This window comes from Oryx dammah, unplaced genomic scaffold (genome assembly GCF_014754425.2).
Source record: "Oryx dammah isolate SB20612 unplaced genomic scaffold, SCBI_Odam_1.1 HiC_scaffold_10, whole genome shotgun sequence".
Classification (NCBI taxonomy): Eukaryota; Metazoa; Chordata; class Mammalia; order Artiodactyla; family Bovidae; genus Oryx; species Oryx dammah.
Genome location: NW_024070194.1, coordinates 18,225,599 through 18,239,625, shown reverse-complemented (window position 1 = coordinate 18,239,625; position 14,027 = coordinate 18,225,599). Strand labels below are relative to the sequence as shown.

The 14,027-nt window shown below is 41.2% G+C and overlaps 1 protein-coding gene across 5 annotated transcripts in view; it reads left to right on the top strand.

Annotated features, from left to right (window-relative positions):
• Positions 1-14,027, top strand: part of PHF20 (PHD finger protein 20) — a 136,043-nt gene that overhangs the window by 82,831 nt on the left and 39,185 nt on the right. For 4 of the 5 annotated variants that reach the window (XM_040247417.1, XM_040247413.1, XM_040247414.1 and 1 more), the window contains one exon: positions 6,066-6,344. The exons of the other annotated variant lie outside the window; for it this stretch is intronic. In XM_040247417.1, the coding sequence (XP_040103351.1) occupies positions 6,066-6,344 (279 nt within the window). The remainder of the gene's footprint in view (positions 1-6,065; positions 6,345-14,027) is intronic. 5 annotated transcript variants of the gene reach the window in all.

Sequence of the window (14,027 nt, the reverse complement as noted above, 5' to 3'; positions counted from 1 at the left end):
GATGATGTCACTTAGCTGGTGCTATCAGTGATGTATGTTCCAGATGAACTGTCCTCCCACTGCAAAACAGACACTGTGTGTGAGACTTGGATTGCTGTAGACTGTGGCCCAGGATGCCCTTTTGACAACCAGTGGCTCTCCGGGTTGCTTGACTGGGCTCACATCACCATGTTTCTTTTGTCACAGGACCACTGTTCTGGGGAGGAGTGTAATATAAAATATAAAAGAATTGTATTCTTTCTACTGTGAAATAAGATGGGTATTATAACATGGAAGAGTAGGGGAAAAAAAATCAGTGTTTTTGGTTTTTTTTACTTGAAGTCTCATAAGTAAATCGTTATCATTGTTTACATTCTTACAGTTCTAAAAAAAATACACTTATATTTTATGTTACTCGTTTTGCTGAAACTTTCTTTTGTGGGTTTTCTTAAGCTTAATTATGCTGTGCATGTTTTACTTTAAAATTCTTTTAAAATGTAAAACATTTTTACTGGTTCCATCATTTTGCTGTTCCTATTGTGCTTTTACTAATTACCACTAACACCTCAGTGTTTGATTAATAAAATGGGACAAGTAGATGTTACATTTTTTCAGATTGTGCGCTGGTACATGGACCCCTGGCTGGGATTATGCATAACTTTTTTTAAAGCAAACAGCTGTGAGGTCGGTGGCAAGCCAGGTGACAGCTAATGTTCAAGTAACCTGCTGCAGTTTGTAAGAGGATTTTATTTCTCTTCTAATACCTCATGGAAACATGTGGAAACCTTGTGAATATGTAAAATAAGTATTTTTATTCCCATTTAATGAGAAGCAAACTGTCTTGGAGAGGCTAGGGCTATCTCTCTTGTTTGACGAAGTAGTCTGCTGAGGTGAGGACTGTAGGAGAAGTAAAGAGTGGAGCATATTCCTCATTTCAGCATTTTAGAAGGACTGAACAGAACTAACTGTATTATAAATAGAAAGGAACAAATAACTGCAAGTTTTATTTTCCATGAAGTACTTACGGGAATTGAGAGAAGGCAGGACAGAATCCTTTTTGCTCAGAGACCAAGGAAAAAGCTGAGCAGGGCTTGGTTTGCATGTGGGAGAGGTGTGTCAGAGGCCTGTACTGCCTGAACTATGGCAGCTTTTTTGTTTTAATAAATTAATTTAAAAATTATTTATTTTTGTATTTATTTGGCTGTGCTGGGTCTTAGTTGCAGCATGTGGGATCTCTAGTTGTGGCATATGAACTTTTAGTTTTGGCATATGGGATCTAGTTCCTTGACCAAGGATCAAATCCAGGCCCCCTGCATTGGGAGCGCAGAGTCTTAGCCACTGGACCACCAGGGGAGTCCCTGAAATGCAGTTTTCTTTATGCATACAGAGGGCTGCCATGTGGGAAAATTAGGATAAAATCCTGAAGTCTGGAACATACAGTTTTCATATCTTTAAAAATTTGTTGTGTTCAGAATTGAAATAGTACAGTTTGCAAGACTTTCATGAAAAGGGAAAATTACTTAAGTCTTGGGGTGTTTGATCTACTTCTTCATTTGTGAGCGTGAAGCTATAGCTAATTGTGTAATCTATCAGAGTTTGTCACAGGCAATTACTCATAATTAATTTATCCTCTCTTTGCTGCTTGTCTCACACTGATGCTTGTGTTGATTGTGTTTTCTCCAGATGGCAAAGTAAGTTATACTTACAGGCTTAGAATCAGAAGGGCTTGCATATCAATGAGTTTATATTACTTAACTGAGTTGAGTTTGTGGGGAAATCATCTTGAACTTCCATGGTTGAAGATTCATAATTCTCAAATATTTATTACTCCTTCAGACAAAACCAGCAACTCATTTTGTCATATTAATGTTGCTGTCTTGAAAAGGGCTCTAGCTTTGGCCAGGAGCTTTGTGACAGGGATACCAGGTAGAGTCTATTTTCCTGTGGAGTTTATCTGTTTACCTGAGCTCCTGTGATCCTAGTGCCACCTCTGAGGCAGGTGGCCCACCTGATTGCCAAGCTTGTTTACCTTTTGAGGTCTAGCTGTTTCCACCTTCTGCTTACTTGTGAGGAATCAAGGGTTCTGCTTTTGTGGGGAAGAGTTTTTATCCTGCCAAACTGAATGTATTTCCTTTTGAAAGGCTTATACTGGACTGGTAGACTGTCTGTCTTAATCCATTTAGGTTGCTGTAACAAAATACCATAGCCTAAGTGTCTTATAAACAACAGAGATTTATTTCTGAGTTCTGGAGTCTGGGAAGTTCAAGATCAAGGTGCCAGCAGATTAAGTGTCTGTTGAGGGCCAGCTTCCTAGTTCATAAACAGCTATCTTTTTACAGTAACCTCACATGGAGGTACGGGCAAGGGAGCTCTCTGGAGTCTCTTTTATAAAGCCACTAGTCCTGTTCATGAGGGCTCTGCCTTTGTGACATAATCACTTCCTAAATGCTCCACTTCCAAATACCATCACTTTGGGAATTAAGTTTCAACATAGGAATGTGAGGAGTCTACTATAGCACTCAGACCAGGTATCTCTTTATTTTAGCAGACAGTTTGACCACAACCCTCTTAAAATCTAGCTATGAACAAAGAGGAAACAGATATGTGAGTGCATTGGTAATTTGCATAGATCAAGTTCAGTTGGCTTAGGCAACTCTAACCAGAGAGTGTAGATTAGTTGATGTCAGCCTGAAGGTTATTCTGAAGGCTGTCCTCAGCTCTGTACTACTGGATCTTTATTAACAGCCTGGATAAAGACCTAACAATATATAGGGTTACAGAGACAAAAGTTACAAAGTTCTTGGACTAAAATAATCAGGTGGAGTTTATTAGGGATAAATGTAACTTCCAACATAGAGTTTGGTAAAACTTGGAGAAAATGCACTTTAATTTGTGTTTTAAAAAGACAAACCACACGAAGTTCAGGATTTTGGTGGATCAAGCTTGGACTGTCCAGCACCTAGTATAATGTAATTAAATAATTGAAAATTTTTGGAGGCAGGCTGCATTAGTGAAAGTAAGATGTCCTGAAAGGTAGGGGTAATAATCCCACTGAATAGCCATGTGGGCATCTTAAGGTTGGTTTCGGACTTCACATTTCTAGTAGGATGTAGAGAAAACTGAATGCTTCCCGAGTGATGTGTCTTCTAGTCAGAGCTTATGAGGGCTGGTCGAAGGAGTATTTCACTCTGGTTGATAATTATGTCTCCTGCCACATTCCATAAATGACAGAAGCCTGTTTACCAGGACTATTTTCTATTTGAAATGGCCTGCTTTGCACCAAGTGTATATGTTATCTTATAGCCCTCTCTCTAACTCTTTTGAAATAGGTGGGAATCTGGATAATCAGAAGAGTTTCAAAAAACCACACACAGCTTATTTATGCTGCTAATAAAGGGTAGAGCTGGGATGTGAAGTTGGATGGTTTCCATTATACTGCCCTGAATCTGCAATGGCATGCAGTGAGACTGGGGGTGAAGGGAGCTTCTGCCCTTCTGCTGTGAGAGGTTAATTGCTGAAAGACTGTTCATAAGTCACATTTGTTCTTTAATGCAAAATGATACTGTATACATAAAAATTATTTATGTATTTATTTATTTTTGGCTGTGCTGGGTCTTTGTTACTGTACAGGCTGTTCTTTAGTTATGGTGCATGGGCTTCTCTTGTTGCAGAGCACAGGCTCTAGGGAGAGCAGGCTTCAATAGTTGCAGTTTCTGGGCTCTAGAGCGCAGGCTCAGTAGTTGTGATACATGGGCTTAGTTGCCCATGTATCATGTGGGACTTTCCCAGACCAAGGATCAAACCTATGTCTCCTGCATTGGCAAGCAGATTCTTTACCACTGAGCCACCAGGTAAGCCCTATACTTTTTTAAAAAATTTCTTTTCCATTATAGCTTATTCCAGAATATTGAACAAAATGGTACTATATATTCACTATTTATTGAACAGATGTTGTTTTAGAACCTTTGCATGCAGTTCATTTAATTCTTTCAAGTCAGTGAAGTAGTTGCCATTATTGCTATCTCCACTCTGCATATGAAGGTGCTAGGAGGCAGGAGGAGTAGAGGACCCAGGATTTGAACCAGGGTGCCCAGCTGCAGAGCTCCCACTTTAACCACTGTCCTATCTTTGCCTTCTGCAAATGGCTGGTCTGTGTACACAAGAGTGCGAAGGTTCTGAATAGAGAGCGGTAATTCTTCATGGAATTGATTCAAAGTTCTCATTATTGTTAACTTTTTTTAAAAAGTTCTAAGGTGTTTGTATTTTGGCTTTTTTTTTTTTTTTTTAATAAATAGTTGATCACAAACAGGGCTTCGGACACAAGCCGAAGGATAGTTGAGCTTACTGTAGCTGAATTTGACTGCTGTGGGCCTTGGGTGGTAATAGGCAGGCCTGGTGCTTTCTGACCTCCTCAGACCTTAGGTTTGTTTACACAGTGCTAAGTGGAATTTTCTGCAGTGATTTTTGAAAGATTGTTAGGTGGAAAAGGAACTATTAGGTTGGACCATTTGAAATGGCCAATATCTCACCTTTCTTAACCTATAAAAATGGCAGATTGATATGGTTCAGCTTAATAGGCCAAAGGGGAGGAAATTCCAGAGGAATTGTATTTTAAGAGAGCATTTTAGGTATATTAGAGGTTTGAATTTTGAATTTCTTTACTGACTTTTTTTTTGTTTTTCTGGTGCAACTATGTGTAGGGAGAAGTATGTATTCTATTTCATTTCATGTTACTTTTTCTTAACTGTATCTGACTGACCCTCTTTCTTTTATCTCTTGTCATGGATAGAAAATGAGTTAAGGCATTCTGCTTTGGGGGCGGTGTATGTATATACATCAGATCATCAAGCCTACCAGTTTTATAATCATACCTTCCTGCTGATTTTGAAATGTAGAGTATGATTTAGATTGAGTTAAGAACTTTTTTTATTCCTTCTGATTATGGAATGGTACTTGAAAAGGTAATCATAATATTTACCAAAAGTTCAGCATGCTCTTTGCTTGTAATGAAAATTGTATCATTGCATTTAGAAAAAAGTTGATTCACTCAAGAAAGGTCCATACATTCAGGATATTCTTGGGTGATGTAATCTGTAGAGTAAGGGTGACTTGAGTTTAAGGTGATTGCTCTCATTGGGATGAGGGTATTGTTAGGGGAGTCTTCAATAAATTGAGTTTCTAATATTCATGATTTCCTTGTGACTGCATTACTTTCTATTATTGATGCATGACAGACAGTTGCCTTCTGCTTGCTTGGTTTGGGGCCTGCGTGCGTGCTCAGTCACGTCTGATTCTTTGTGACCCCATGAACTGTAGCCTACCAGGCTCCTCTGTCCATGGAATTTTCCGGGCAAGAATACTGGAGTAGATTGCCATTTCCTACTCTGGGGATCTTTCTGACAGATCCTGTATCTCCCATGTCACCTGCACGGGCAGGCAGATTCTTACCACTAAAGCCACCTGGGAAGACTCTTGGTTTAGGGAGAGGGTGTCAAACATTTTTTGTCTCTTTGGATTTGATCGTTGAGTTCTCTACATGGCTTCCAGCTTCATTCAGTTGGTTGTCTTTTTTCCTTCTTCTCTGAGTCCTCTTCATCAAACAGAGTACATCATACTGAGAGCTCAAAAGCTCTATACTAAAACCTTTGTAATAGTGATTCTCCTTGTGTAAGATCCTTTTGGTTTCATAAAGAGATCCTATCAGAATATTCTCTAGTCCTGCCTACACAAACATATCTGAATGATGGAAGATCTGAGTCTGGTCCAACTCATGAGTAACGAGTGCTGGGCTGGATTCCTGGTTTTTTTCTTTTTTAGGATTTTCCTTGTTCTTCTGAAACCGTGAGAACTTGTGTGGCTGCTTTAAAAAAGAAAAAAAAAGTTGATCTCTTCTTTCAAGAGATGAATCACAGTTGAGTCTTTGTTATTTACCCTGAAGTTATATCCATTCTTTCAAACAGCAGTGGTCATCGATGTCTCCCTCTACATATGCATGCTGCTCTCTCACTCTATTGCCATGTGTTGTGTTGATGCGTGTATTGTAATAGCTCCAATAAGTATGAGGGATCTTTTTTTTTTTTTTCCAGTAACAAATACTTTTAAGAGAACAAATGATTTTGTGACATCTAAAGCACCAGCCAGCGACCTAAATCACAAGTTTAGGTGCACGGTTGTGGATTGTTTAAAATTTTTCCGCAAAGCCAAACTGTTGTATTATCACATGAAGTATTTCCACGGAATAGAAAAGTCGCCAGAGCCAGAGGAGAACCCAGGAAAGAGGCACGTCCAGACCAGGGGCTCTTCAGCTTCAGACAAGGCCAGCCAGGAGAGCCTGACCAGGAAGCGGGTCTCAGCCAGTTCCCCAAGTAAGCATTTTGGTTTTGCAATGTATCTGTATCATGAAGGGTTGACCCAAAAAGCGGGTGTTAGGTTGGTCTGGTCCGGTTGAATCCCCCCAAATTGCAAATGACAAGTTTTCAGAAATTGCTTCATGGAATTATAGCCCTCCTGGAAGAAACAGAAATATCTGACTCTTATTCTTACCTCTATCTCTTGCTGCTCGAGTTACCTTGAGAAAGTCCCGTCTGAGAAAGTCTTAGCCTCTGACGGTATGGAGTGGGGATGGTCAAGGAAGGGGAGCTCCATTAGCAGCCAGCAGGGGAGCTAGTGCTGAGAGTAGCATGGGTGTAGTCATCCCCGCTCCCTGCCACCCCCGCCCCAACCTGTGCTCCCTCCCTGCTAACAGAACAAAAGACTGAAGGAACTAAGAGCTGATGTGATTCTCCTGTGGGGTCCAATTTCATAATAATTGCATCTGGAGATGTTTTCTAACAACAGTGTTTATTTTGCACAGAAGCTACAATGATGGTAGTAAGGGTTACCATAAAAACTCATGTACATGTCTTGTTTATTACAAGAGAACCTTTTTGGAGATTTTTTCTGAAACTTAGAGAAATCGAAAAAATACATGTTTCTTGGGGATTGCAGAATAATTAATGAGTTTCCAGTAAATTCAACAAGCTTCCCAGATTCGGTTTTCCTGAGATTGTGACATCATCATATATTTTTTGGTTTGAAGCCTTTCCTTTAAAATACATAGGTGTTGGGTGGTTTATGGAACTTCTGGTATATCTGACATTGTTCCTGAGGAAGTATGGAGTTAGGTTTCAGGACAGTGGGCAGGGCTGTGCAAACTCAGGTAATCTCTGACCTGTGAGAGGTCGTTCCTTAGTCAGGCTGTGAAGCATAATGGGTCAGGTGGCCGTTTCTTGGTCATATGTGCTGCGTTATCCATTAGAAATATAATGTGAGTTAGCATGTAATTTTTTCTAGTAGCCGTATTTTAAGACATAGAAGGAAACAGATGAAATCTCTTTCAATAAATTTTAACTCAGAATATCCAAAATATCATCATTTCAGCATATAATCATTATAAAAATTACTATTTAATAAGCCATTATATTTTCTTTTTCTTCTATTCAGCTTTTAAAATCCAGTATGTGTTTTACCCTTCCCTGAACATTTCAATTCAGACTAACCATATTTTAGGAGCTAGTAGCTGCATATGGCTGTTGGCCACAGAATTGGTCCATGCAGCTCAGTTACCCTCAGCTGTGGGCCGTCTAGCTGCGCACTTGGCAAGCCCAAGTATTGAGCTAAAAGGAGCTACATGAAGAAGGTCAGCTGACTAGTAGTCACCAGGGAGGGCACTCCCCACATGGGCTATAGGACACTCCAGCACTTACCACCTTAGTGACTTCACCAGAGTTCTGCTCAGGTACCCACCAGTGGATGGGTATCTCTCAGAGTAGGCTAGCATGAATCAGATAGCATTAGCGTGCATGCATATGCGTGTCTGACACTTTGTGATCCCATGGACCGTAGCCTGCCAGGCTCCTTTCTGTCCATGGAATTTTCCAGGTAAGAATACTGGAGTGGGTTGCCATTTCCTACGCCAGGCAATTTTCCTGACCCATGGATTGAACTTGAGTCTCCTGAATTAGCAGGTGAATTTTTTACCACTGTGCAGTCGGGGAAACCAGATAGCAGTAGACTGAAGCTCAATGCCAGGTACCAGTTATTTATTTAAAACAAAGCCAACAGCTATCGAAATCCCTTTCCTCTGTCTAGACCTATATAGGAAGAGAAAGTTGTTTACTGAGTATTGAATCACAGCACTGGAATTAGAAGTCCTCAGGCTAAGATAGATTGACTTGTTCATTCATCAACTATTTATCAAATGCCTCTGTTCTGGGGAGTCAAAGGAAACCTAAGTTCTGTTCTGCCTGATGCTGCTGGTTGTGGGTATTCCTGGCATGAAGAAGAAAGGACTGGCTCAGTTGTCGGATGGCTGCATCATCGTGCCTGAACAATGCTTGTTTTATTAGGGTTAAACTCTGATTCCTTAGGGAAGTCAATGATGTCTTACTGGCCAGTCCCACTGGCTTTGGTGTCCATTTTGTGTCTTTTAGGTAAGTTTATCTTTCTCTGCCATTGAATACATGGTTACTTCTGGGGACAGGCTGATTTCTGAGAACTTGAGAGACCTGTCACTGAGAACCTTTTCTTCCCTCCATGTGTCACCTGGCCCAGGTATCACCTGGAGCAGTGGCCAGCTTAGCTGCCTGGGAGTCACTGGGTGTGTTGTTAAAAATACAGATTTATTGGACCCTGCCTTACTGACATTCCAGTTCAGTGGCTCTAAGCCTCTTAGAATGTGTAGTTTTTGTGTACATACCCCCAAGTATAAAAGTGACATTTGATTGCTGTAAAATCAATATAAGCAAATACTAAGGGAAAAGGGTCTCCCTTCCCTGGCAGCCCCACCTCCCTTGCAGATGTAACTATTTTTAACAAACTCTTTCATAACTTTTCAGATATTTTCGGTGCATATCCAAACTGTACATATATGTCTCAATAGAAAATACCTAAATGGAAAGTTTTATACAGTTGATATTATATGCAGTTTGCTTTTTCATTAAAGATGTCTTGGCTCTCATTTCATGTCAGTATAGATACGTGGCTGTACCTCATTTTGAAAGTGGCCATTATTTAATTGTACAGGTGTACTGGGCTTTAAACATTTTCCTACAAAAAAATCATGGTTGACTGATTTCTTTCACTCTTATCAAGTGGTAAAACTGCTCTTGTATACAGATTCATGCGATGAATTCCTAGAGGTGGGATTTGCTTGGGGAGAGGGTATGCACATTTAAATTTCTGATGGATGTTGCCAAATCACCCTTCAAAAAGCTTGTCTTAGTTTGTAATCTTCCACCAATTGGTTATGCACATTAGTTTCTTTACAATCTTAGCAGTATTATCAAGTTTTAAATTATTGCTAATCTGATAATCATATATCAGTGATTTTAATCTTTTATTTTAAACATTGTGGAATATTTTAAATATATAGAAAAGTACATGGGATTATACAGCAAACATGCAGGTATCCATTTACCACCCAGACTTAAAAAATATGAACATTTTGCCATATTTCCTTTAGGTTATTTTTTTAAGGGAAACAAAAACTTGGATGAGGTGCAAACCCCCTAAATTGCTTTTCCTTTCTTTCCCTTTGTGCCTTCTCAAATATGTACATATATGTTGAGAAATAATGTATAGTCTTTTTGAGTGTTATTAACATTTATGTTGGTAAATGATAGGTTATTTTGTGTGTTTTAAAAACATGTATAAATAGTATCATATCATACTTACTCTTTTGGAACTTCCTGTTTTGTTCACCATCATGTTCAGTTTCATCCAAGTTGTAACCTGTAGGTGGGTCTCATCGATTCTTCAGCTTGTCTGCCTATCCCCCAGTTTCAGGTGTAAATTTTTTTTTTTTTTCTTTTGGCTGTGCTGGGTCTTCCTTGCAGCACTCAGGCAATGGGCTCCTCATTGTTGCCTCGTGGCATGTGGGATCTTTAGTTCTTCTGACCAGGGATTGGACCTGCACCCCCTATATTGAAAGGTAGATTCTTAACCACTGGACCTCCAGAGAAGTTCTTTAAAAAAAAAAAAAAAGCAAGCCATAGTTTCTTTAGCCCCCTCCTACTCAGGGTCATTAGGTTTCTAGATTTTTACTTTTACAGGTGATGTTTCAGGGACTGCCTGTGGACATCCCCTGGGCACAAGCTTTTCTTTTGTGTATTTTACCTAGAAGAGGAATTGCTAGATGGAATGGCTTTAGTTAATGTACCAGGATGTATTTGAAAATGGTGGCTCTGACTTGAACACTCCTGTCCACTCTGTGATTTGTCTGTATCCTTATCAGCTTTCGGTATTATTTGACAGAAATGTGCCCAATCTGAGGAATTTGAAGTGGTTATCTCGTTGTTTTTCTCATTGAGAAAAACATTTGTACTTGTTAGATTAGAGTTGGAATTGTTACAAGTCTCCCCTATTTCTGCTGGGCTCCCACCCCACCCCGTTCTGAGACACAGCCTGAAAGAGGTAGCTGTGGCTTGAGGGATTTGGTCTGCTCTGAGGGCCGTTCTATCTGAGCCTCTCTCTCTGTGCATTGGTCTAGCCTGTTGGTTTGCTGTGGTCAGCTGACCTCTGACTCCTGTCAGCACCCTCCCCTCCTCTTTCCCTTTTCAGTGCTGTGGAAGAAAGGAAGGGAGGGGAGCCTGAAGGCCTGAGTTCGAGACGGCTCTGCCACTCTGATTTTTCTGGTATTGATTAAATACCTCAGTTTCTGATATGTAACATGGAGGTTAGACTTCTGGCCCCCACAAAAATGCTGGGAAGGTCTTTATGTTAGTCAGTTAAAATCATTTTGAAATGTTGTACACGTTAAAAGCCGTACTGTTTATAAGAGCCCTAGATTAGAAACAGCTCAAATGTTTATTCATAGTAGAGTAAATAAATGTGTAAAGAGTAGAAATTTGTATGCAGATCAGGAAGCAACAGTTAGAACTGCACATGGAACAACAGACTGGTTCCAAATAGGAAAAGGAGTACGTCAAGGCTGTATATTGTCACCCTGCTTATTTACCTTATATGCAGAGTACATCATGAGAAACACTGGGCTGGAAGAAGCACAAGCTGGAATCAAGATTGCCAGGAGAAATATCAATAAATATCATCAGAAATATCATCAGATATGCAGATGATACCACCCTTATGGCAGAAAGTGTAAGAGGAACTCAAAAGCCTCTTGATGAAAGTGAAAGAGGAGGGTGAAAAAGTTGGCTTAAAACTCAACATTCAGAAAACGAAGATCATGGCATCTGGTCCCATCACTTCATGGGAAATAGATGGGGAAACAGTGGAGACAGTGTCAGACTTTATTTTGGGGGGCTCCAAAATCACTGCAAATGGTGACTGCAGCCATGAAATTAAAAGACGCTTACTCCTTGGAAGAAAAGTTATGACCAACCTAGATAGCATATTCAAAAGCAGAGACATTACTTTGCCAACAAAGGTCCATCTAGTCAAGCCTTTGGTTTTTCCAGTGGTCATGTATGGATGTGAGAGTTGGACTATGAAGAAGGCTGAGCACCGAAGAATTGATACTTTTGAACTGTGTTGTTGGAGAAGTCTCTTGCGAGTCCCTTGGACTGCAAGGAGATCCAACCAGTCCATTCTGAAGGAGATCAGCCCTGGGTGTTCTTTGGAAGGAATGATGCTAAAGCTGAAACTCCAGTACGTTGGCCACCTCATGCGAAGAGTTGACTCATTGGAAAAGACTCTGATGCTGGGAGGGATTGGGGGCAGGAAGAGAAGGGGACGCCCCAGGATGAGATGGCTGGATGGCATCACGGACTCGATGGACACGAGTCTGAGTGAACTCTGGGAGTTGGTGATGGACAGGGAGGCCTGGCGTGCTGCAGTTCATGGGGTCACAGAGAGTCGGACACGACTGAGCGACTGAACTGAACTAAAAGAGTAAATCAAGTAAATGAATTGTGGTATCTTGATACAATGGTGTACAGCAGTAAGTGAATGAACTAGTCCAGCTACACCTGCCAGCATGGGGATATTTCACAAGTATAATGTTGAGCCAGAGAAGCAGACATAAACTCACACATGTGATATGATAGATATGTAAATAAAGTTCAAAAATAGATTAAAATGAATCTGTTATGTTTGAGAGCTGTACAGTGGTTTTCCTTGGGGGCAGGTGGATGAATGACTGAAAGCGGGGCCGGAGGGAAACTCCTGAGGTGCTGGGGTTCTGTACCCACAGAACTGTAACCACCGTGTAATCTGCATGGTGGCTGTAACTGATGATCATGGTGACTGTCCGAGGAGGGACCCTTCCCAGTGTAGAGCACCTGAGTACAGGGTGGGTGTTTCCCGCCCAAGAAGGTGTGCAGATCTCTTATTTGGTTTTGGAATTCCTGATTAACTGTATTTGAGTGTCTTGATTTGTGTGGAATGAATATGTGCAGGCTTGAAGTCAACACACCTGAATTTGAACCCAGCTTCCTCTGTGACCTTGGGCAAATAATCGTGAGCTTCAATTTCTCCATCTGTGAGATGGCAATAACTACCTGCCTCAGAACTTTATTATATGAAATGACCTAATGTGAAATGCTTAGCACAATATCTGGCCTACAGTAAACTCTTAATAAATACTAGGTCTTTATCTTGGAGACAAGAGCCCAGGCAGTCACAGAGCTTAGTTTTAAACTCAGCTGACCTCTGATGAACTGCAAAACAACTGCAAAACGAATAGACAAGGGATTGTCATTTTAAGAAACCTGAGTGAGTGACTTTTCTACTCTTATGTACTGCATTTGGGTCTCATACCAACATACTGACTTGTGGTTTTTAAATCCTCTCACTTAATACAGAAGAATCCCTTTCACTGGGGTTTGGAAGTCTGTTGGTGAATGGAGATTTTTTGCCTGCCAGGTTTTTGAAATAACAAGATCTGCTATGGTTATACTCGCCAGACTGGCAGGGATGGACAATTACAAAATGCTTTAGGGGGAACGAAAGGGTCTTTAAATCCGTATATTTTAACTTGTGACCCCCTCTGCTGGTCCTTTGAAAACTGGTCTATTTGGTGGCAGAGCGTGCCACGCAGGCCCCTCAGCCACTGTTGGGGTCTAGCCTGGTCATTTGTGTACCCTGTCAGATGGAGATTAGATTTGTGCAGCCAGGAAGGGCCTTGCCTCCTGGTGCCCCCATCCCCATCATGTACACGCAGGTCACATAGATGATTTCACAGCTCTGTCAGCCCTGACTGCTGAGATTGCCAGCAGTTCCCAGGCAGGAGGGAACTAGACTGTTCATCTTGCTGTGCTCTAGCTGGTACATTAAAACTCTGGGCACTCGTCCTGCCTTTGCCACTAACCAGCAGGAGTCTCAGTTGTCACCATCTCTGAACTGGGGTTACTAGACATGTTGAGCCTTCATCAGACCCCTGGATATCCTTCAGAGCCAACACAGAGTCATGTTCAGAGTGTCATAGGCTCCAGCCTTTCAGAAAGCACCTGCTGTTCCAAAACACATTGCCCCTCACTTTTCTCACATCAGAGCCTGCTTCCGTTTCCTCATGGTTTTGCTGGGTACTAGACTAATCTGATAACTAAATTTCTTATGATTTGAAAGAATAAAACTGGCTCAGTAGATCCCCTGTTCTCTCAGGATATCTAGGTTTCACCTCCACTTCTAAGAAAGCTCTTATCTGTAGGTGTGGAATTTCAGAAACTGGGGGAGTTTGGGTGGGGAGATGTTTCAAGGTGAGATTCTGACACCAGGCTGCCTGTGTCCTTGATCACAGGCAGTGTGAACTCAACATAATGGTTAAGTGAAAAGCAGAATGTTAGATAGCGTGTGCTGCTTGGGGACAGTTACTGTAAAATAGTGCCCCCTTTTATGCTGAGTATTTTGATTATGGCTGTTGAGAACTTGGATTCTAATAGATTTCTCATATGGAGATGTCTGGAGCTTCTGGTCCAGGAGCATCAGAAACTGTTCTGCAGAGACCTTTTTGGGTCCTGCCGTCCCCCCAGCCCCATTTCCTGCTTGGTAGAGTTAGGGAGGAGGAGCCATTCTGACCTGAAGCCCACAGGCTCAGGCTCAGTAGCAGCCCC